This window comes from Oncorhynchus nerka, linkage group LG24 (genome assembly GCF_034236695.1).
Source record: "Oncorhynchus nerka isolate Pitt River linkage group LG24, Oner_Uvic_2.0, whole genome shotgun sequence".
NCBI lineage: Eukaryota > Metazoa > Chordata > Actinopteri > Salmoniformes > Salmonidae > Oncorhynchus > Oncorhynchus nerka.
In genome coordinates this window covers 30,129,405-30,153,575 of record NC_088419.1, presented here as the reverse complement: position 1 = coordinate 30,153,575, position 24,171 = coordinate 30,129,405, and the positions used below count along the sequence as shown (strand labels likewise).

General features: G+C 41.3%; 3 protein-coding genes, 1 long non-coding RNA gene and 1 other non-coding gene across 5 annotated transcripts in view; 3 read left to right on the top strand and 2 right to left on the bottom strand.

Moving 5' to 3' along the window:
* Positions 1 to 1,281, bottom strand: part of LOC115107825 (uncharacterized) — a 55,671-nt gene extending 54,390 nt beyond the window's left edge. The window contains exon 1 of the long non-coding RNA XR_003860270.2: positions 953 to 1,281. This is a non-coding gene — a long non-coding RNA (uncharacterized LOC115107825). The remainder of the gene's footprint in view (positions 1 to 952) is intronic.
* LOC115107821 (alpha-1,6-mannosyl-glycoprotein 2-beta-N-acetylglucosaminyltransferase-like) lies at positions 1,252 to 3,859 on the top strand. The gene is made up of 2 exons (XM_029631483.2): positions 1,252 to 1,352; positions 1,450 to 3,859. The coding sequence occupies exon 2, from the start codon at positions 1,743 to 1,745 to the stop codon at positions 2,985 to 2,987; it is 1,245 nt and encodes a 414-aa protein (XP_029487343.1). The 5' UTR covers positions 1,252 to 1,352; positions 1,450 to 1,742; the 3' UTR covers positions 2,988 to 3,859.
* A 6,204-nt stretch (positions 3,860 to 10,063) lies between these two features.
* Positions 10,064 to 18,069, top strand: LOC115107822 (BRO1 domain-containing protein BROX). The gene is given in 14 exon segments (XM_029631484.2): positions 10,064 to 10,172; positions 10,717 to 10,850; positions 10,933 to 11,039; positions 11,208 to 11,304; positions 13,566 to 13,661; positions 13,820 to 13,892; positions 14,174 to 14,279; positions 14,619 to 14,708; positions 14,850 to 14,935; positions 15,475 to 15,556; positions 15,673 to 15,823; positions 15,951 to 16,063; positions 16,066 to 16,109; positions 16,312 to 18,069. Coding segments are annotated over 13 exon segments (1,236 nt in total). The 5' UTR covers positions 10,064 to 10,172; positions 10,717 to 10,749; the 3' UTR covers positions 16,402 to 18,069.
* A 473-nt stretch (positions 18,070 to 18,542) lies between these two features.
* On the top strand, positions 18,543 to 23,767 carry LOC115107823 (protein FAM177A1-like). Its single transcript, XM_029631487.2, has 6 exons — positions 18,543 to 18,917; positions 19,539 to 19,694; positions 19,792 to 19,846; positions 20,007 to 20,101; positions 20,470 to 22,912; positions 23,082 to 23,767. The coding sequence occupies exons 1-5, from the start codon at positions 18,897 to 18,899 to the stop codon at positions 20,662 to 20,664; spliced, it is 522 nt and encodes a 173-aa protein (XP_029487347.1). The 5' UTR covers positions 18,543 to 18,896; the 3' UTR covers positions 20,665 to 22,912; positions 23,082 to 23,767.
* Positions 22,015 to 22,096, bottom strand: trnas-gcu (transfer RNA serine (anticodon GCU)). The gene has a single exon. It is a non-coding gene; the product is annotated as a tRNA-Ser (tRNA).
* Positions 23,768 to 24,171: the final 404 nt, after the last annotated feature.

The following is a 24,171-nucleotide window of genomic DNA, read 5'->3' as shown; positions in this document are numbered from 1 at the left end:
GGGATTGATCCTGGGGCCTACAAAAGGGGGTCCGCCAATAGCCCAACCATGGGCTAGCTACTGTATTTTCTGTCTGCTGTCGCCATCTAGAGGTGAAGGTGATTAACATGTTTTCACTAATGACTCGTTACTTAGTAATTTATGACTCAGCAACATTCTTTTACGCTTGAGTCTGACTTGGAAAGTTGGCTATACTGACGCGGGTTGGTGCCACTGGTGGGTTTGACCATGCTGATTAGGGTATGGGTGGGGGAAACAGACAGATGACAGCAGTGCCGGGTGGGGTGTTAACAGATCCACGCCAGATCCGCTTTCTGCTATGGAATCCAAAACAAAACTCCATGTAAATGTGGGTGTGATTATCATCAAATGAATATGGGTGTTTCTCTGTCCTCTGGAATATCATCCAACTGTAGACAGAATTTGTAGACAGCTGGTCTGTAGACAGCCCGGTCAATTAATACCCTATGTAATCACTAGTGTGGAAGACTACCAGTGTACATGTGTACCGAGACTAGTTCAATGTTGGATTGAATAGTTACAGGAGGCTTAGTTTGATGAGGAGCATTTGTCTTCGGGAAAATGTAGGCACAACTATATCATTCATTGAGCACTGCAGCATCCATCACACTCAGACACACCCACAAACTGACACAGTGAATGGAGATGGTAAATAATTGTGTTAAAAACAACTTTGTTTTCATTGTGTAACTCTCTAACAAGTATGTTTAGGCAACTAACTACTGTAATCAACATACCCTAACACATACACCCCATGTGGATATTAGACATTCATCTCATTCATACCAGCTGGGTAGCTTTAACCAGTTCAGCCTGACTGAAGAGGCCCTTATTGCCAAGCCTGGACCAAAGCCTGGAAAATGTAATCTTATGTAGACTGGAATCTCATTATTCATTGAATTCATATAACACTTAATAGCATAAATCATACCATGACTTGCTGGTCCTAAACCTTCCTTTACTCTCAACATATCTCCTCCAAAGTAATGGATGCTATGGTGTAGGATTACATAAACATAGGTAGGACACTTATTCCTTGACGAAGAAGCCAGTCTGTTCCTGTTGGCTGAAAAGTACACGTCAGCACTCAATTTGTAGGTTACTCGTACGCTATACGGCAGATATGCCACGTTCAAATGCTAATGGTAATTATGAAATTCAGAAATCTCCGACTTGCTAATAGGTTGTAGTTATACACGTGCCGCGTTTAACCATTTAGAAAGTTGTATCTATTTGAGTTTTCTAGTTCCCGACTATCACTTGAACGCTGCAATAGTTCTAAAACACCCTTACTTCCTGATAGCGGTTTACTGACACATGACACTCTGTTGGTAAGTCGACTCAACTACAGTAAATGAACTTCCTGAATGGAAACAAAGCTAATATGTCTGACAATACATTATTTCATTATCTTGTTACTTTTCTCAGGTGATACCACCGAACGCTAAACTTCTAAACTGCAATAGCAACAGATTATATCAACCGAACTGACAGATATTTGTGGCAGCAAAAGGAGTCATCATCAATAGACTTTTATATATTTTTTCGCGTGCCAGTTTGCAACGTTCTGCGGAAACCGCTGCCTCTTGGCTCTGGATTCCATCGAAAGTTACAATGTTGCAACTGCAAGTAGGATGAAACACACGATGTGGACGCTTTCAATAGTCAGGTGATTCAAGTCATTGTTATTGTATTCAAAGTTAGCCTTTACCGTTACGAACATGAGGTTACGATTCTTTAAAAAGAACCTGCTCATTCTCATGGGTGTTTCTTTAATTATTGCCACTGTCATGATCATAACACGTGTATTAATTTATGATGAAGTCACGGGTGTTGTCGCTCAGGAAAACATGTTGTCTGGTGACATGGCGAAGTTTCAATATGGTTCTGTTCCTGTATTGATGAAGTCTGTTTACAATGCCAATTATCACCAATACGTTCAGAATGCGGACACGTATCCTGGGGAGCCTAAACTGGTCCTGGTTATTCAGGTTCACAACAGACCAGACTACCTCAAAATACTTATCAAGTCATTGGAAAATGCAGCTGAGGTCCACAACTTTTTGCTGATTTTCAGCCATGACTATTTTTCAGAGGAAAACAATGACATAGTGCAAGGTATAACTTTCTGCAAGGTTGTACAAATATACTTCCCCTACAGCACACAGCTCTATCCCAGTGAGTTTCCTGGGCAGGATCCACGGGACTGTCCACGAGACATATCCAAGGATGATGCTTTAAAAACAGGATGCCTCAACGCTGAGCATCCAGATTCGTATGGCCACTATAGGGAAGCCTCCATCACACAGACCAAACACCACTGGTGGTGGAAACTTCACTTTGTGTGGGAGCGAGTGCAGGCTCTGCATGGTTACAGTGGCTTTGCAGTTTTCCTCGAGGAGGACAACTACATCTTGCCCGACCTCTACCACCTTTACAACGAGATGGTTGGATACAGGAAGAGCAGCTGCCCTGACTGTGACATGCTGGCGCTAGGCAACCACAACGGCCTGGCAGAGTTTGATAAGCTCAGCAACAAGGTGCAGACTGCCGGGTGGATGTCTACTAAGCACAACATTGGCATGGGCATTTCCAGAGAGGTGTACTACAAGCTGATGGGTTGCAATGATGACTTCTGCACCTATGATGACTACAACTGGGACTGGACCCTCCAGCACCTGTCAGGGACTTGCATCTCCAAGCCACTCAAAGTGCTGGTGGCCCAGGGATCCAGGGTTCTCCATACTGGGAACTGTGGGCTGCACCAGAACAAGGAGGCCTGTCTGCCTGAGCTGGCCCTACAGAAAGCACAGGAGTCTCTTAAGCTTGCCAAAGTCTCCCTCTTCCCTCAGTCCCTGGCCCTAACAAACACAGAGTCAATGGAGCACAAGGCTCACATGAAAAACGGCGGGTGGGGTGATATCCGTGACCATGTTCTTTGTAATAACTATGCTAAACGTCTATGAACTAAGGGTTTCTCACTTTCATCTTTTTGATGTACTGAGGATTGAGGAAATAAGTGCCATTCATACATTGAGTTCCAAAGACCGCAGTGTGTTTTAATTGTGGTTTTTAATGAGGTCTTCCAAGGGTTAGTGAACATTTGATTGGGAATGTTTTGGTGTGTATGCAGCAGTGTGATTTATAGCTTGGTTGTTATTACCGAAAGTACCATGTTTGCCAAATATATTTCTTTATTTTTTTTAACAGATTATGCAAGCCTATTCTTATGGACTGTAACATCGTTTGCTTTATATTTTCTAAAAATGAAGAGCACATTTTTGTTGAAGTAAAATGACTGTGTTAGACTTCATGAAAAGAACATAATGTTTCAACGCCAGCAGCTAATTATTATGGTACACATAAATGACTTCATATTGAAAATAAAACTAAATCAGAGTAATACATTCTTGGTTTCGACTACATGTTAGATCATTGCCATTTGTATACATCCTTCAGAACAAATAAGAGAGTTGAGCCATTTTCCCATTTAATGTGGTGACGCTTATCCAACTTCAGGATCTCTTACCCATTCACACAAAATCTAGAATCTAATATTTTTCCTTTAATTTGTATGTGGTGCATACGGTATAAATAGAAAAATAACAGCAACAGTCATTGTTCGGTATATAATGAACAAACCTATAGATTCTATTGTACAATAAAAGTGACAATCTTGAAATGACTGGTTTATTGACAAATATATTAAACTATGTTCACTTTGTATCTGACAATTGGTTTTACTTGTACAATACTTACTGTACAAAGCCTACAGTATGTAATTTGTTTGACAAATGTGTGAGTACAATAAAACAACATGTTTTACATGGGAACAACAGGAATTGACTGATATTGGTGTTTTTTTATTTTTTATTGTGATGGTTAGGATTTCTTATCATTATGACCTTACAATGATCACCGACCTATTCTTGTTAGAGCAAAAGAGTGTGATGGGTCCACACTCAAATGTTGCATAAAGCTTACTTAATAAAAAATATATATGTGTTTGAACCAACCAAACTTCTGGCAGAGCGCAATCCCCTTTTGATTACAATGGCTTGTGAAAGTATTCACCCGCCTTGGCATTTTTCCTGTTGTTGCCTTACAAACTGAAATTAAAATACATTTTTTGGGGGGTGTTGTATCATTTGATTGACACAACATGCCTACCACTTTGAAGATGCAAAATATATATTTTTTTGTGAAACAAACAAGAAATAAGACCAAACAGAACTTGAGCGTGCATCCCCCAAAGTCAGTACATTGTAGAGCCACCTTTTGCAGCTGCAAGTCTCTTAGAGTATGTCTCTATAAGCTTGGTACATCTAGCCACTGGGATTTTTGCCCATTCTTCAAGGCAAAACTGCTCCAGCTCCTTCTAGTTGGATGGGTTCCGCTGGTGTACAGAGATCTTTAAGTCATACCACAGATTATCAATTGGATTGAGGTCTGGGCTTTGACTAGGCCATTCCAAGACATTTAAATGTTTCTCCTTAAACCACTCGAGTGTTGTTTTAGCAGTATGCTGGAAGGTGGACCTCTATCCCAGTCTCAAATCTCTGGAGGAATGAAACGGGTTTCCTTCAAGAATTTCCCTGTATTCCTTCAATTCTGACCAGTTTCCCAGTCCCTGCCGATGGGAAAAACATCCCCATAGCATGATGCTGCCACCACCATGCTTCACTGTGGGGATGGTGTTCTCGGGATGATGAGAGGTGTTGGGTTTGAGCCAGACATGGCGTTTTCCTCGATGGCCAAAAAGAAACATTTTAGTCTCATCTGACCAGAGTACCTTCTTCCATATGTTTGGAGAGTCTCCCACATGCCTTTTGGAGAACACCACATTTTTTTCTTTAAGCAATGGCTTTTTTTCTGGTCACTCTTCCGTTAAGCCAAGCTCTGGAGTGTACGGCTTAAAGTGGTCCTATGGACAGATAGTCCGATCTCTAATGTGGAGCTTTGCAGCTCCTTCAGGGTTATCTTTGGTCTCTTTGTTGCCTCTCTGGTTTATGCCCTCCTTGCTTGGTCAGTGAGTTTTGGTGGGCGGCCCTCTCTTGGCAGGTTTGTTGTGGTTCCATATTCTTTCCATTTTTTTAATAATAGATTTAATGGTGCTCCATGGGATGTTCAAAGTTTAGGATATGTTTTTATAACCCAACCCTGATCTGTACTTCTCCACAACTTTGTCCCTGACCTGTTTGGGGAGCTCCTTGGTCTTCATCAAATCAAATCAAATTTTATTTGTCACATACACATGGTTAGCAGATGTTAATGCGAGTGTAGCGAAATGCTTGTGCTTCTAGTTCCGACAATGCAGTAATAACCAACAAGTAATCTAACTAACAATTCCAAAACTACTGTCTTATACACAGTGTAAGGGGATAAAGAATATGTACATAAGGATATATGAATGAGTGATGGTACAGGGCAGCATACAGTAGATGGTATTGAGTACAGTATATACATATGAGATGAGTATGTAGACAAAGTAAACAGTGGCATAGTTAAAGTGGCTAGGTGATACATGTATTACATAAGGATGCAGTCGATGATGTAGAGTACAGTATATACGTATGCATATGAGATGAATAATGTAGGGTAAGTAACATTATATAAGGTAGCATTGTTTAAAGTGGCTAGTGATATATTTACATAATTTCCCATCAATTCCCATTATTAAAGTGGCTGGAGTTGGGTCAGTGTCAATGTCAGTGTGTTGGCAGCAGCCACTCAATGTTAGTGGTGGCTGTTTAACAGTCTGATGGCCTTGAGATAGAAGCTGTTTTTCAGTCTCTCGGTCCCAGCTTTGATGCACCTGTACTGACCCCGCCTTCTGGATGATAGCGGGGTGAACAGGCAGTGGCTCGGGTGGTTGATGTCCTTGATGATCTTTATGGCCTTCCTGTAACATCGGGTGGTGTAGGTGTCCTGGAGGGCAGGTAGTTTGCCCCCGGTGATGCGTTGTGCAGACCTCACTACCCTCTGAGAGCCTTACGGTTGAGGGCGGAGCAGTTGCCGTACCAGGCGGTGATACAGCCCGCCAGGATGCTCTCGATTGTGCATCTGTAGAAGTTTGTGAGTGCTTTTGGTGACAAGCCAAATTTCTTCAGCCTCCTGAGGTTGAAGAGGCGCTGCTGCGCTTCTTCACGACGCTGTCTGTGTGAGTGGACCAATTCAGTTTGTCTGTGATGTGTATGCCGAGGAACTTAAAACTTGCTACCCTCTCCACTACTGTTCCATCGATGTGGATAGGGGGGTGTTCCCTCTGCTGTTTCCTGAAGTCCACAATCATCTCCTTAGTTTTGTTGACGTTGAGTGTGAGGTTATTTTCCTGACACCACACTCCGAGGGCCCTCACCTCCTCCCTGTAGGCCGTCTCGACGTTGTTGGTAATCAAGCCTACCACTGTTGTGTCGTCCGCAAACTTGATGATTGAGTTGGAGGCGTGCGTGGCCACGCAGTCGTGGGTGAACAGGGAGTACAGGAGAGGGCTCAGAACGCACCCTTGTGGGGCCCACGTGTTGAGGATCAGCGGGGAGGAGATGTTGTTGCCTACCCTCACCACCTGGGGGCGGCCCGTCAGGAAGTCCAGTACCCAGTTGCACAGGGCGGGGTCGAGACCCAGGGTCTCGAGCTTGGAGGGTACTATGGTGTTGAATGCCGAGCAGTAGTCGATGAACAGCATTCTCACATAGGTATTTCTCTTGTCCAGATGGGTTCAGGCAGTGTGCAGTGTGGTTGAGATTGCATCGTCTGTGGACCTATTTGGGCGGTAAGCAAATTGGAGTGGGTCTAGGGTGTCAGGTAGGGTGGAGGTGATATGGTCCTTGACTAGTCTCTCAAAGCACTTCATGATGACGGAAGTGAGTGCTACGGGGCGGTAGTCGTTTAGCTCAGTTACCTTAGCTTTCTTGGGAACAGGAACAATGGTGGCCCTCTTGAAGCATGTGGGAACAGCAGACTGGTATAGGGATTGATTGAATATGTCCGTAAACACACCGGCCAGCTGGTCTGCGCATGCTCTGAGGGCGTGGCTGGGGATGCCGTCTGGGCCTGCACCCTTGCGAGGGTTAACACGTTTAAATGTCTTACTCACCTCGGCTGCAGTGAAGGAGAGACCACATGTTTTCGTTGCAGGCCGTGTCAGTGGCACTGTATTGTCCTCAAAGCGGGCAAAAAAGTTATTTAGTCTGCCTGGGAGCAAGACATCCTGGTCCGTGACTGGGCTGGGTTTCTTCTTGTAGTCCGTGATTGACTGTAGACCCTGCCACATGCCTCTTGTGTCTGAGCCGTTGAATTGAGATTCTACTTTGTCTCTGTACTGACGCTTAGCTTGTTTGATAGCCTTGCGGAGGGAATAGCTGCACTGTTTGTATTCGGTCATGTTACCAGACACCTTGCCCTGATTAAAAGCAGTGGTTCGCGCTTTCAGTTTCACGCGAATGCTGCCATCAATCCACGGTTTCTGGTTAGGGAATGTTTTTATCGTTGCTATGGGAACGACATCTTCAACGCACGTTCTAATGAACTCGCACACCGAATCAGCGTATTCGTCAATATTGTTATCTGACGCAATACGAAACATGTCCCAGTCCACGTGATGGAAGCAGTCTTGGAGTGTGGAGTCAGCATGGTCGGACCAGCGTTGGACAGACCTCGGCGTGGGAGCCTCTTGTTTAAGCTTCTGTCTGTAGGCAGGGATCAACAAAATGGAGTCGTGGTCAGCTTTTCCGAAAGGGGGGCGGGGCAGGGCCTTATATGCGTCGGAAGTTAAGAGTAACAATGATCCAAGGTTTTACCACCCCTGGTTGCGCAATCGATATGCTGATAAAATTTAGGGAGTCTTGTTTTCACATTAGCTTTGTTAAAATCCCCAGCTACAATGAATGCAGCCTCCGGATAAATGGTTTCCAGTTTGCAAAGAGTTAAATAAAGTTTGTTCAGAGCCATCGATGTGTCTGCTTGGGGGGGAATATATACGGCTGTGATTATAATCGAAGAGAATTCTCTTGGTAGATAATGCGGTCTACATTTGATTGTGAGGAATTCTAAATCAGGTGAACAGAAAGATTTGAGTTCCTGTATGTTTCTTTCATCACACCATGTCTCGTTAGTCATGAGGCATACGCCCCCGCCACTCTTCTTACCAGAAAGATGTTTGTTTCTGTCGGCGCGATGCGTGGAGAAACCCGTTGGCTGCACCGCCCCGGATAGCGTCTTTCCAGTGAGCCATGTTTCTGTGAAGCAGAGAACGTTAGTCGCTGATGTCCCTCTGGAATGCTACCCTTGCTCGGATTTCATCAACCTTGTTGTCAAGAGACTGGACATTGGCAAGAAGAATGCTAGGGAGTGGCGCGCGATGTGCCCGTGTCCGGAGTCTGACCAGAAGACCGCTACGTTTCCCTCTTTTACGAAGTCGTTTTTTGGGGTCGCTGCATGGAATCAATTCCGTTGACCTGTTTGTAAGGCAGAACACAGGATCCGCGTCGCGGAAAACATATTCTTGGTCGTACTGATGGTGAGTTGACGCTGATCTTATATTCAGTAGTTCTTCTCGACTGTATGTAATGAAACCTAAGATGACCTGGGGTACTAATGTAAGAAATAACACGTAAAAAATAAAAAAACTGCATAGTTTCCTAGGAACGCGAAGCGAGGCGGCCATCTCTGTCAGTCAACATCTCTCTCCATCAGTCAAGTGTTACTGTGGTGCCGCTTGCTTGGTGGTGCCGCTTGCTTGGTGGTGTCCCTTGCTTAGTGGTGTTGCAGACTCCGGGGCCTTTCAGAACAGGTGTATATATACTGAGATCATGTGACAGATCATGTGACACTTAGATTGCACGCAGGTGGACTTTATTTAACTAATTATGTGACTTCTGAAGGTAATTGGTTGCAACATATCTCATTTGGGGTGGCAGGGTAGCCTACTGGTTAGAGCTTTGGGCTAGTAATCAAAAGGTTGCAAGTTCAAATCCCCAAGCTGACTAGGCACAAATCTGTCATTCTGCCTCTGAACAAGGCAGTTCCTAGGTTGTCATTGAAAATAATTTGTTCTTAACTGACTTGCCTAGTTAATAAATTTCACTTCACCAATTTAGACTATTTTTGTGTATGTCCATTCCATGAAATCCAAATAAAAATATATTTAAATTACAGTTTGTAATGCAACAAAATAGGAAAAATGCCAAGGGAGATGAATACATTTGCAAGGCACTGTAGCTATTTGAACTTTCAGCAAATATTTCCATGGGCTTCCACGATCTTCCTCTATTGGCAAACATTATTTTCACATAATTTGCCTAAAAGCGAAATATTTGTATTTCCCTCTCCTATGCCTGTGAATTTGACAATGTACCTGTGTTTTTGAAAACCAGATGACATCATTGGATCTGTCTTTAAATAGAGGTGGAAATTTAACCTGCAGTGCTCTGACGAGTTTCTCTTCAGTGGTGGAAATGTGTAGGATGCAGTTACTTTTTTTCTTATTTAAAAAAAAAAATCAGACCCTCGTAGAGATGCCCCTTTCTGCTTCTTATATAATGTGTAGTTTAAGATTGCATATGCAATATATTATGAATGCTGAATGCTGAATGCTAAATGTTACTCACCCACTTTTTTTATTATAAAGCACAATATTTCTGAGATTTTTCATTTTACCACGGTTTCTTGTTGGGTGGCTGATCCACATTCCTTTTGGGAAATTGCTTTATGAAATTATGTTCAGACAAAAAGCTTGTAGGCTACTATAGTTCTGTTATTCTGTTATAGGCATTATAGCTGTCTATTTGCTTTCTCATCTCATCATTTAATGTTTAACAATATGGGGAAATAAAAGATGGCATTGTCAATCAGTGATACCATTCTTCAGAATGCATGGTTTGTAAATGGGCTTGGTTTGAATAACATGTCTCGATGTGAGCAAAACTCTCCCATATTTGGTACAGCCTATAGTTTTAACTGGTTTATGATCATTTTTAACATTTTAACTTCGATTGATTAACATTATAGCTAGAGCAGAAGAGCAGAAGACCTGTCGCAAAAAGCAACGTATGGTCCCATGACTCAATACGTTATTTCCACTGGTCAAGAACCATTCTGTGCCTTTATTTCCGGATGCGCATCTTCAGATTGTAAGAGTTCCCAGATCCAAGGTTCGTAAACATCACTTCCACAATATTGTACAAACTAGCTTAATGATCCATCATGAAAAATATCTGAATTTTGTGGCTTTAGATTTTCGATATTTTTAGTCCATTAGGCAAACAACAAGCTAGATGCCAATTTGTTTACATTAGCAAGCTAGCTAGCTAACGTTAGTTGGAGTTGCTGTTGTCACATTTAGATAGAGGTTACGTAACAAACCACTTATTAATATTCATGTGTATTTATTTTTTGGTAACATTATCTAGTAACATTATACGAACAATGTGGTGTGTAATGTGTTTACAATAGCTACGTCGTCTTGCAATATGCTAACCCGACTAGCCTGTATGGAAACTAATATTAGCTAGCTAACGTTACCTACGCTTAGCTATTGTAGCTAGCTAACTATTTGTGTGTCATCAAGGCACAGTCAGCAGTTAAGATACGTTTACTGTCATAACATAAGTATTTTATTTGTAGCTAATCAGGCCGTTATATGTCCAATATATTTATGTATTAAATAGTTAATTCATGTCCCTGTGCCTCATCTAGCAGACATCCAGCTTTTACCATCCAAGCCACAGAATGACTCATTGGTTCCACCGAAACCCATTGAAAGCAACTGCACCTGTCTCCTTCAACTTCTATGGAGTTGCTGGAAGCCCATCAGCAAACAAGATATGCAAGTATGTAGACTTGGCAATTGATATCCATTCTTAGTATGGCAATTGAAAACAAGTTTGCTTACATGTATATCTTCCTCATCAGTGACTTGAGAACAACAAGGGCAAGACTCTTGGAGATGTTCACAGATACCACCTGCAATCCCGAAATCATGAAAAATGCCACCGATGCTTATTTCTCCCTCTTACAAGGTGAATTTGCTGTTTTGTTTGTGCCTTTTTCTCCTCTCTTTAGCCGGGCTCACTGTTTTGTTGTGTTTTTGTGTGGTCTTTTAGCTACACTCAGCTCATCATGCTTAACTATTTTCCTTTTGTTGTTATTAACAATTAGTTGGCGCTCTTTTGATTGACATGACACAGGATTCATTGCATCTCTGGATGGCACCACACAAGAGAACAAGCTTCGGTTCATGCAGAACTTCAAGTGGACTGACACTTTGCAAGGAAACACCCCAAGGTAAAGGCTTCTAGCCCATAGGTGGTTTCACAGAGGTGGTTGGTTACCTCCATCAGCCCCACAGTCAGGTCTCCAGTCAACACATACATTTTTAGTTACAATAGGATTGTCTTGCATTTCCTGCTGACCCTGTTTTATAAATGTGACGAGTGGCTCGGTCTTATGATTCGGTCTTATGAAGCAAAATGTTAAATGTTTTTTACATTGGTTTAAAAGTAAAGTCTAAGAGCTAGACAATGGTATATCATACTCCACAGTTGAGTAACAATGTGAAAGTAATTCTGCTTTGAAAGTTGTCTCTTAAATGTTTTGGTACACCTACTTGTTAGCAATTTATGTCATTCTTCAATAACACAAACTCCAAGCAAATCAGAGGGAGGAAAATAGGTTTATTCAAAGAGGACAAATCATATGGGGCGGTAGATTGTCATTCTCCCCTGTCCTCACTGGTTCTCTCCAGTGATTCTCTCTCCAGAGCAAAGGGACAGCATGTCGTTTTATAACCCATCCCTAGCCTGTGGTTGACCAATTAGAATTCCTTCCATTAAAGCTAGCCAATGGCCAAATAACAAGTATCCTATTTCAGAAGATGTCTCTGAACCATTGATCAATAATTCCCTATTACAGAAAAAACACGATTTCCCTTAATCGTTATTACTCTATTGACTTCTCGTCCTTTTGACCTCTCGTCCTCTTGACCTCTCGTCCTCTGTCTCTGCATTCTGTATTTATCTTTGACATATTCTTACATACTGGAGAGCTCTTGTCTACACCCATTCCACATCTTTCACACCTTAAGTTAGCCAGTTAAAATAATGATCATATAGGTGACAGCGTCTTAACTTTAGCTCATTTGTATGAATTATTACAGGAAAAGAAACTCACAAAATCATTATTTACAAGTCAATTTAGAGAATTCTAGAACTTGGTCTCGTTGGCCTAACATTATATCCTCCTTTGACTTTGGTGCAGGTCATGTTATTTTTCAAATTAAGGTCTCTGGTAAACACTATATCAAATCAAATGAGTGTATTTGTCACATGCATAGGATACAGAAGGTGTACACGGTACAGTGGAATGGTTACTTGCATAGTGGAGTCTTTTGCTTAGACATCTAGCTAGCTAAACAATGAACCATATCAAATCAAATGGATTTTATTGGTCACATACACATGGTTAGCAGATGTTAATGCGAGTGTAGCGAAATGCTTGTGCTTCTAGTTCCAACCGTGCAGTAATATCTAACAAGTAATACATTTCCTTGGGTAACAGTGTAAGAAATAATACATTAAAAAAACAAAATACTTCATAGTTTCCTAAGAACACAAAGCGAGGCGGCCATCTCTGTCGGCGCCAGATGTACTTGAACCATAATCCCAACTCCTAATGTAACTACCCTGCATGAATCTGCTGGTATCTAAACTAACCAACTAGGTTCAATGTTAGCTAGCTAGCTAACATTAGGCTATGACTAGCAAGGCAAATGGCTCTGAGATACAACTAATATTAATACACAGCCAGCTAGACTCTCTATACATGGATGAATGCTTCTCCCTCTCTGTCATGGATGCCATGTTTGCCCTTATTTTGAAGATGTAATCTGGAGACAAGTGTTTTATACAACAGCCTTCTGTGTTCTCTTTTTGACTCCCTCCGCATATTTGCAATCAAACGGCAGAATTCTCCATCTCCTTAGTTATCATACTCTGCTTCCCCCGGATATTCCACTGATTTCAAAACTTGGTCCTCCAGGAAGTGGAGAGCATTAGGTAGCAACACTTTTGCTTTTCTGTGTGATGTCTTTCGAAAAAGCTGTGTTAGAAAGGATTACCTACACATACCAAGCAGCTCATGTTATAGACAGAAGCGTGGTACATGTCAGCATGTCCAGCCCAGCCATTATCTCAGCCAATCATGGCTAGCGGGAAGGTTCCTGTTTTTTTCCCCGTGGCTAAACCAACTAGGCTTGTAATTTAACATTTGTATTCATATTTACAGATGGCATACAAGTTTGTTATTAAGACAAGAAAGTTCACATGTTCCAGAAGGCATTTCTGGCAAACACATTTTGATAGAAAATGTATGTTTACATTCAAATGCCTCTCATGTGAAGTGACACAAGTCACACATGTGTTATTACATCATTACTCAGGTTCAACATTTGCATAGTTCTCTCACTGCAAACAGATGTCTCTGTTCATTATAGAAATAGTCTCTCTCCAATATTGTTATTAATATCCTGTCCCATTGCCTCTTTACAGTGCCCAACAAGATGCTATTTTTGAACTGATCTCCATGGCCTACAATGTTGCAATTTGGCACACCAAGTTTGCCTCAAGACTTGCAGGAAAGGAAAAGTAAGTGTTTATTTTCTGCTTTACTAATTTATCTTACAATCCATCTGATTATGCAAATTAGGTCATTTATGACTATGATGTCAATTCACACTCATTCTATTTACATATCGATATTTTAATGGGTACACATTGACATTGTAATTTTCTTCCCTTTTCAGTGTAACAGAGGTAGATGCAAAAGATGTCCACAGGAGCCTGAAATTTGCTGCTGGGATTTTCAAACACCTCAGGGTGATAAGCTCATATCTCATTATTATTATTATAATAATAATACATTTTATTTTAAGCACTTTTCAAGACACCCAAAGTCACTTTACATAGAGATAATCAGCAAGTTAAAAAGTACACTCTGATAAACCTAACATATGGTTCCTATATTGCCCACTTTACATTAACCTCAACACATGGTGAATAAATTACAGTATCATCAACCTGGACACAGGTCACTGGTTGTTGGTGCATGGTTGTGTTTAGCAGCAGACTCATTCTCCTCTCTGGTCTCTCCTCTGTAGGAGGTCCACATCCCCCGCCTCATCACCCCAGCAGAGAAGGGCCGGGACCTGGAACCCAGAGTCATTGACACCTACATTGTCCAGTGCCAAGCAGAGGCACAGGAAGGTAGCTACACTGGACCCAGTCAACTGTTCTGCATAATGACTAGGGTTGGGAGCTGACAATGTGACTTGGTCAGGAAAACTTCTCGGGCCTTAGGGCAAACTCATGTTCCCATGTTTTAGTCAAATCAAATTTTATTTGTCACATACACATGGTTAGCAGATGTTAATGCGAGTGTAGTGAAATGCTTGTGCTTCTAGTTCCGACCATGCAGTAATATCTAACAAGTAATCTAACCTAACAATTAGTGTGTATGTGAGAGAGGGAGAATAGCCTACTTATGAAAGTGTTTGCAATGAATATGATATTAGCAATTATTAACCAATTTTTTTCTGTTTGCAGTGACGATTGCCAGAGCGATTGAGCTCAAGCATAACGCCACTCTCATTGCAGCCTTGGCCTTCGAGACTGCAAACTTCTACCAGAAAGCTGGTAAGTATTTAGGTCTGTCCTGTCACTTCATTACAAAAATGCAACAAAGTCAAGGTCTTAAATTGTGTTGGAATGTCTGGATCTAACCATTGTTGGTCCTCCTGATCATTCAAATTAATGTTATCCTCTCTGTCTTCCCAGACAGCACACTGAACACCCTGGAGCCAGAGTGCAGCAGTAAGTGGAGGAAGTACCTCCAGCTGAAACAGCACTTCTACATGTCCTATGTAAGTCATTGAGCAGTTCTAGACAGTTGAGAGAAAGTCTTTGTTTTTGTTTTTGACTGTTCTGTACATTTCGTGGTATCCAATTGGTAATTACAGTCTTGTCTCATCGCTGCAACTCCTGTACGGACTCGGGAGAGGCGAAGGTAGAGAGCCGTGCGTCCTCCGAAACCCAACCAAGCCGCACTCCTTCTTGACACAATGCTCACTTAACCCGGAAGCCAGCCGCACCAATGTGTCGGAGGAAACACCATACACCTGGCGACTGTGTCAGTGTGCACTGCGCCCAGCCTGCCACAGGAGTCGCTAGTGCGCAATGGGACAAGGAAATCCCTGCCGGCCAAACCCTCCCGAATCCGGATGACGCTTGGCCAATTGTGCAATGTCCATGGATCTCGCGGTCGTGGCCGGCTGCGACAGAGCCTGGACTCGAACCAGGAATCTCTAATGGCACAGCTAGCACTGCCTTAGATCACTGCGCCACTTGGGAGGTAAAATGTGTTTCTAATGATGCTTATGCCCTTCATTTGTCACTTTTTCAGGCATACTGCTACCACGGACAGACTCTCCTCTCTAGTGACAAGTGTGGGGAGTCAATAAGATCTCTACAAGAGGCAGAAAAATGTTGGTATTTCTGTTCTAGAGATGATACATCATGTTTAGCCTTTTTGAAGCACTTAACAGGTGTCTCTTCATCTTAAGAAGTGTAAATATTTACAGGTCTTGCTTACTGTGTTAAGGCTACTCCAGAGCTGAGACTCTGTGCAAAGAGTACCGTCAGACCAAAGGGCCGGGTAGCACGGCCAAGCCCTCTGAGCAGCTCTTCTTCACCAAGCTGGGTGGCTTGATCAAAAATACCCTGCAGAAGTGCGAGAGAGAAAACGGATTCATGTGAGTCAACACACACAGTGCGAGACACACACACACACACACACACCTCCCGAAGAACATTGATTTGTTTAGAGTAAATAACATTAAGCAATTGTAGCATTTATACACAAATGTTTCATTTCTCCAGATACTTCCACAAGGTCCCAGCCGAGGCGCCCCAGCTGGAGCTGAAGGCCAGCTATGGCCTGGCTGAGCCAATCTCCTTTGAGTTCCCAGTGCTCAGCGAGCAATGCACCCCTGAAGTTACGCCACCTTTGACCTCACCAAGGGGGCCAAAGACGAGAAGGTAATGCTGCTCAGCCATTTGGCACTGAAACATAACTTGATTACCATAGTTTTTGTGCTCTGATTTTGTTTTGAAGTTATGTCTTCACATATTTTGTCTTGTTACTGATAATAATCATATAAAGACACTGATAGAGTTTTGTTCATTTGCTTGTCTGGGACAAAGGGGTTTACATTTTTCCCCCTCACTATTTTGATTGCAGGCCAAACCAAAACGGGAAGAAGAGGTTATTAAGCCAATGAAGGAACCAGATTTGAAGCCTCAGAAAGATACAGGCTGCGTCATCTCTTAAACAACAGGAAGACTACTCCCATACTGTACACAGGCTTAAATTCCACCTAACAGAGATATGGAGTTCCATTTCCTTTCCATGAAAAGTAAACCATAGGAAAAGTCCTAGTTGTTTCTTTGATTTGTGGTAAAATGTTTTACATTATGCTGATATGCAGTGCTACCAAGTGCTAAAATGGTCTCTGAGAAAAGGTTATTGGTGATGGGGGGGATAACATAATAGATATGGGAGTAGAAATGTTAATCAACAAGGAACAAAAGAAAAGCATGGATTTATTCATGCATAGGCTTGTTTTACCTGTAGTGTTTTATGGTCAGTGATTTACGGTAGCATCTGTTGTACTTCATTTTATACGTAGCTGTTTTCACATTTTTTGGGACAAAATATTATTGGGTCAGACTTACAGCTGAATTGTACTCTCACTAGTGCTGTTGGGGATTTTGTTAAAAGCCCCCGTCATATTGGATCTTTATTTATTACTCATTTAAGAAACTGACAAATCGTATAGTAAGAACTTAACACTCCATGATGAATATCTAATCATTATTTTATTTTTCTGTCTCTGTGATTCTCTAATTTAATCAGTTTTCTTAACTGAAAGGACACTCCTGTACATACAGAGAGTGTTCATACTCTCTCAAGACTCCATTGCTGGATAGGGCCTGTATTTATTATAGTAACCATTGTGAAATATTCCCCTCTTTTTATTAGAGATTTGAGGACAAGGCGGTGCTTGTCTTGGGTCATAATAACCATAGCAAGGCCAACTGTTCAGCAGGAACATGGAACAACATCTGGGAAGCAGTCAGGAGAGCGCAATGTGCTGAATGTTGCAGATAATAAATGTAATTTATAAAGCTGATATGAGCATGCCTGTTCTACTCAAAATATTTCTCTGAACATTCCATAACATTGTACCCTGTGGATCTTCCTGTGATCTCAAAAAACTGTTTTAAATAACCCAGACTAGTGGCCATGGTTGCTGTTAAGTCTGATTCATGAGCGCAGGAACAATAGAATAATGGTTAATGAAATTCAAATATGATGTCAATCAACCTGCTCAAACCATTTCAGTGAAGGGAATAATGTTGTACTTTGGCACATGGTTTTACACTATGTACGGAAATCTATCAAATTAATTTACTCAGTTTTATTTTCTGTAAATGACTGATATACTCCATATGTATGCATTACTATAGCTTTTAGAGTACTGATTCGCCATCATTTCCTAACAGTTTTTTAGAACTAATGACAACTAGCCTCTACTAAGGTAGTACAATAGGGGGACAAGTAACCACTAGTATAGTATACTAATTTGCCAATCAAGGAAGACAATTTGGCATTCTTTCTGTGCAACCTCAGAGCCCATTTGAATGGCTTTACATTTGAAATCTTATTAGTCGCACCGATGTCAGAACTCAGTGTAGATGTACTGTATCCAGCTCTAAATTAGAATGAAAATAACACAGACTATATTGTCTTTACAAGCCCTTTTTATTCTTGGAACAATGGATTTTCACATTCAAGGACCAATTCTATTTATTTTAATGAACACATGTCATTTGCTGTATCATAATGTATACACCAGTCTAACATTACTCTTCTTCGAATGGTGTCCTTCATTGAAAATGTGTTTCAAATGGAAATAAAAACATCAAGAAACCTGAATTACTATTTTATGTTAAGTTCAAACACTACATTTCCTGGTGTGTGTTGTAGTTAGGGTTGCAAAATTTCAGGAACTTTCAAAATCCCTGGTTTTCCTGAAATCCCAGCCTTAGATAGACATCACATCATTGTATGTCCCATTATGGTGAATGTGAGGGCATGGGCAGTGCCATTGAGGACATCTCCATTTGAAGTAGTCAAGTTTGTTCTACTTTTATGGGTTAGCAAACAAACTGCCACCTGTAGTGTTGCTTGAACAGGTATAAAGACAAGGTTGGTGATTTACTGCCACCTATATTTATTGAATGTTTGCTCAAGCGTACAATTCATTGGTTGATCACTCCTTGTGTGATCCTTCCTTAAACCATAGGAAGTCCCACCCAGTTGACTACCTCAAAATGGTGAAAGTCCTCAATGGCTCTGCCCATGCAAAAACAATGGCTTTTGGGCACTAGCATCCTCTTTCTATGTCTATGGTTAGTATCATTAGCCAGAGGAACAACAGTACTGCATATAACAGTTATCAATAAACCTTGACATTTGAAAAAGCCCAACCCTCAGCCTTAGAAGGAACTGAAATGAGTAGCCTGTCATCCAAAGGCAGCGTCTGACTTGTGTACACAGTAATCATGACTCAAATGTGTGTTTCTGGTGTGTATCAGGTTTCAAAACTAACGAAGGACTCGGTATCTTGCTTTTTTCTTTTGCCTTGATTGACCATTCCAGTAGCATCAAAGTGGAGGAAATGTATTTACTCTGAGGTGAGAAAACATTTATACTCTACAGACAGCAGCACAAGGAAAGTAAAACATTTTCTTCAGTGAAGAATGAGCGAAAGTTTCAAGGAAGTAAGTGCTATTCATATGAATGCTAAAGGGTTGACCTGTCGGAGGGTTACAGACTTCTTTATAATTACTTATTCAGTATCTCAATTCAGAGCTACTTTTATGTTTGCTACCTGTATGGATCATGCTAATAGCTCTTTAAAGCTAGAATCTGCAGTTGCTACATCAATATTTGTATTTATAGATGTATGATATATACTCATTGAATATAACGTATACATGCCTCATGACCTTAGTTGAACTGTCATACCCTATCAGAATCAAAAATGTAAGCTTGTTAATGTAAACAAACACTGTATAGCCTCAAAACATGGTTAAAACTTTCATATCGATATCATGGGTGCATCCATAGAGCTATGTATTTGACTGGTTGGATTTTTCTAGGTCCTTCCCCCAGCTTTTTACCAAAACAGAGGTGGGGTATCCACTTTGTTATTGTTTCAACTGCAGATTCTAGCTTTAAGACTATCCCTTGACTAATAGATGGCGCCATTGGAAATTGCTAACCATAAGTGAATGTAGTACGCACACACCATTATCAACACAACCACAGACTTTATATGAATTGTTTCTGCAGAACAGGGGTATTTGAGAGGATATGGAGTAATTCACAGTGTCTCTCAGGGCCCTGACATTCAGGGGACACAGTTCAGGGGTCCTTCTCTGTCCCAGCAGAGGAGGGTCATCCATTTCTCCAGCGGTGAGACTCTAGAGGAAGATAACAGTGAGGAAGAGGAGGATACATCACATGAGCAGGTGTTTAGGGAGCCTGAAGACATGGTATGGAAGTATTCAAACAGATAATATTTAGATTCTTAGTATAAATACTTTTTTGTCCATTAGTAGTCTAAATGTAGCACTAACCTGTGTGTTTTAGCTTAAACTTCCGTGGAGAGCATATACTTGGTCTCTGGGCAGGAAGTCATTGCGCAGTAAGTTGCATTCCATTCCAGTGTGCTCTTGAAACATTAAAATTCAGCAAGGCAGTGTACTCCATATAATTCAGTCAATGTATAGAACTACTGCTTTACCACTGTATGTACAATAAATACATTTTTGAAAAGGTCTTACATAAAGTATTTTTGTCTTCAGCTTGTGATTTTCTTGGGGAAAAACTGGCTGGTCTACTTGGCCTTAACACTGCCAAATACCAGTATGCTGTAGACGAATATCAACGTTCCATTAAGGTAAGGTAGTTGTACACATAACATAACACATCACATAGTATTTCTTGACCACATAGGGCCAGGCATGAGTTTTTCCTGACAATGTGAGCTGACCAGGTACAACCTGGTGATTGGCATTAGGCCCAACAGTTGTTCCTGTTCTGGTCAAGTGGCCAGGAAAATCTCCTAGACCTACATATAAAGCCTGCACGACATATTCAGAAATGTAAGCCACATATGAATGTTTCCATTCATCAGTCATTTTTAGCTCTTGATTAGACATATCAACTCTAATAATTTAGCAATCAAACTCAGACAGAACTCAATTCTGTCTGTTTCTAAACATAATTGAAACATTGGTAACCCAACGTTTTTTTTATCACTTCTAGACCACAGCCAGTAAAGAAACGGAATGCTCTTATGAGGAAGGAACAGAGAGAATTCACCTTTCTTCAAGGATGAGCAGTGAATATGGGGCCACAAGCTCCCACAGAGCCTCTGCTGGTTCTCAAGCCTTCCAGAACATTGAGCACAGAACTACAGGATCCCACAACAAGGGCTATCAAAATGATAATGAGCACTGAGAAAGAACTAGCTATTATGAATTAAACATATTAACATGTGTTAAGAAAGCTAATATTCATGTTGATGATTGTATTTTTTGCTGTTCCTCTCGCTATGGTTTCTACCAAACCAAGGTTCAAATACATGTATATTTGATATTTAAAATACTTGTTTCTGTGTATTTGAGTATTGCCCAAAACCAGTACTTTTATACTCCTGAGACCCAGTAATACATTTTTGTCCTCTCTAGTGGACATCAGTTCTTGGTCCATATCACTGAGGCCATACAAGCCACTGTATTAAGTCCTGTTGTCCCTTTGAGAGGACATTCTGGGCTTTTCTATGATATCACGCATAGTAGCAACACAACATCACGACAACCATGTATGGCGCTGTGTGGGCGAGCGGTTTGCTGATGTCAACATTGTGAACAGAGTACCCCATGGTGGCGGTGGGGTTATGGTATGGGCAGGCATAAGCTACGGACAATGAACACAATTGCATTTTATTGATTGCAATTTGGATGCACAGAGATACCGTGACGAGATTCTGAGGCCCACTGTCGTGCCGTTCATCTGCCGCCATCAACTCATGTTTCAGCATGATAATGCATGGCCCCATGTCGCAAGGACCTGCACAAAATTCCTGGAAGCTGAACATTTCCCAGTTCTTCCATGGCCTGCATACTTACCAGACATGTCACCCATTGAGCATTTTTGGGATGCTCTGGATCAACGTGTACGACAGCGTGTTCCAGTTTCCGCCAATATCCAGCAAGTTCACACAGCCATTGAAGTGGGACAACATTCCACAGGCCACAATCAACAGCCTGATCAACTCTATGTGAATGAGATGTGTTACGCTGCATGAGGCAAATGGTGGTCACACCAGATACTGACTGGTTTTCTGATCCACGTCCCTACCTTTTAAAAAAAAGGTTTCTGTGACCAACAGATGCATATCTGTATTCCCAGTCATGTTAAATCCATAGATTAGGGCCTAATTATTTATTTAAATTGACTGATTTCTTGATATGACCTATAACTCAGAAAAATCATTGAAATTTTTGCATGTTGTGTTTATATTTTTGTTCAGAGTATATATATAATATATCCCTTATTTTTTCTCCCAGCTCTCAGAAGGTTATTTTAGTATTTGAATGGTTGTTTGACAAAACAAACTAATTGTCTTCCAAATTGTATTTGAAAGCACTGTATTTTCAAATACTTATTTCAATTATTTCATTTCCCATGCATCCCTTCAATTTGATTGAATTTCTGACAAAATACGTTTGTACAGTATGCGAGCAAATGTCAGACATATTTTGTAGAGCAGTAATTGAATACCTTCAGGACAGGGCCAAAAGAGTTCGACGAGGATGGGATTCGAACCCACGCGTGCAGAGCACAATGGATTAGCAGTCCATCGCCTTAACCACTCGGCCACCTCGTCGTTCTACCCAATGCTAAACAGTTAGCTTTATCAAACGAAGCTACATATGTTTTCACAACATATAACGTTACATTTCAGAATCGTTCTGATTTGTATAAATAAAATGTATACATTTTAGCTAGCTACATCTGTCTTAATCATTCCATTGTGGTAGATAGCTAATGTTAGCCAGTTATAATATTTAAACTGGACCTATCAGCGTAAGAAAACACTGGCGCATTCTGAATTCAACAAATATCCAGTAACAGCAGCGAACGCTTTGAAAGCCAATATGTAAATGATTGACAGAGTAATTTAGTCTGTTTCGGATCATCGTGAGTTGTATAACATAATTTTAAACTCTTACAAGGACTCACAGAGAAAGGCAAGGACACGGAGAGCTGTAACTCTGCAAGTGGAAATGCCTGGCAAGGACAGCTTGCTGCTAGCAAGATAACCTTAACTAGCTAACTCGTAAGGGTGAGGACTAGATGGTATATAACTACGAAGATAATGGACTTTTCGTAGCAGGTTAGGTTAAGGGTAGGACAATTGTTAGGTTTAGGGATAATTAAAATGCAGAAATTCTCCCGAAACGACATTTTCTTTTTAAGATTTAGACGGTATTTGCGTCACTTCCGTCCGTAGCAGTATAGCATTTAGCCACAACCGCAAGTAAACTAGCCAATTTGCTAGCTACCTGTGTTGTTGACCAATTACACAACTTTCTCTCACCTATTAGGTAGCCAACGGCATACATAGCCAGCTACATACTTAGCTAGCTACCTGCCAAGTATTATTTACCTAATAAAACAACAATGTGATCCCTGAAATAAGGTAAATTAGAAATAAATATATGTTTACATTAGATTCAAGAAATGGCATGGTGTGTATTTCCCTCAACCTTTGATAGCTCAGATTGAGATTGCTCTATTTGTGTAAAATGCAGATATCTTTCCCTGTCTCCCCTCTTTTTTTTGTTTGACGTGTCATTTGGTGTGTTCAGTTGATGACTGTCAGAAGAAATGGAAGAACCCGAGGGACACACTCGTCAGATTCAAGCAGGCTGAAGAGCAGAGGAAAGCCTCTGGGGAGCCAGATAGTTACAAGAAGAACTGGATGCACAGCAGGAGAATGTCCTTCCTCACCCCCTTCATCCAGGCCAAGAGCTGGCAAGGAGACACCACACTTGACTTGGAGGATGGAGAAATAAGGAAATGGAGAGGAACGGGGAAAGTGCCACAGAAGGCGTGGATGACAAATCAGCCTTCATTATCCACGAGATCGAGGGGGACTAGGCAGACGATGAGGACGCTCCCTCTCCTGACACTGCATCAGGATCCTATGGGCCCAGCCAGAAGAGGAGGTGGCAGATGGATGGGATGGATGGAATGGAGGACATAGAGGATGAGATGTTCTTTAGTGTGCTCCATATTTTAGTTTGCTCCCCCATGGAAAGAAGAGTGCTGTAAAACTGAAAAATACACCAACTTTTACATGAAGCAGCATTCCAATAACCCACTGCCCCGCCACGCCCCCTCCTTTCCTCGATTCTGTTTACCGTGTTTTGTAAAGCATAAGCCTACATTTTGTCATGTTACCAATTATGGTTCTATACTCCGTTTGATACTATGCCTGTTGTTTATGGTGATTGCAAGGTCAATTGTTAACAAATAAATACTTTATATATTTGAGGGCCTGAATTGATTGCTGTGTCTGCAAGCAATTCTCCCAAATGCTCAGAATAATGAAACACTACACCCTTCCCTCTGGGCAGATGTGGAAACCATTGGCAATGGTGATGCTACCAGTTAAGCAAGGTTAACCATTAATGTAAATCATTGGCAAATCCGGGGAGGGAAGATCTCACTAGCCAGCTTTGACTCTGTTTTGCATGCTTTTTTAGAAGAAGCACCAACACAAGTCAGTATTTGTTTTTAACACATACGCAGAGCGGGGTAGTTTTCAATACTTACCAGGTGGTGGCAGTCTCACTGATTGTCATATAAAAAAAAGTGTTATTCCCCCCCAGCCAATGAGTGTTGTCTCCCATTCGTTTTCCCTGAGTTGTTTGGGAAGGCACTCTGAACTGGTTT

Bases quoted from the DNA above. Each gene is read 5' to 3' on its own strand.
- LOC115107821 (XM_029631483.2), top strand. From the start codon at position 1,743: ATGAGGTTACGATTCTTTAAAAAGAACCTGCTCATTCTCATGGGTGTT.
- LOC115107823 (XM_029631487.2), top strand. From the start codon at position 18,897: ATGAGCGAAAGTTTCAAGGAA. The intron at 19,695-19,791 runs GTATGGAAGTAT...TGTGTGTTTTAG, and splicing joins TTAGGGAGCCTGAAGACATG to CTTAAACTTCCGTGGAGAGC. The intron at 20,102-20,469 runs GTAAGGTAGTTG...TATCACTTCTAG, and splicing joins AATATCAACGTTCCATTAAG to ACCACAGCCAGTAAAGAAAC.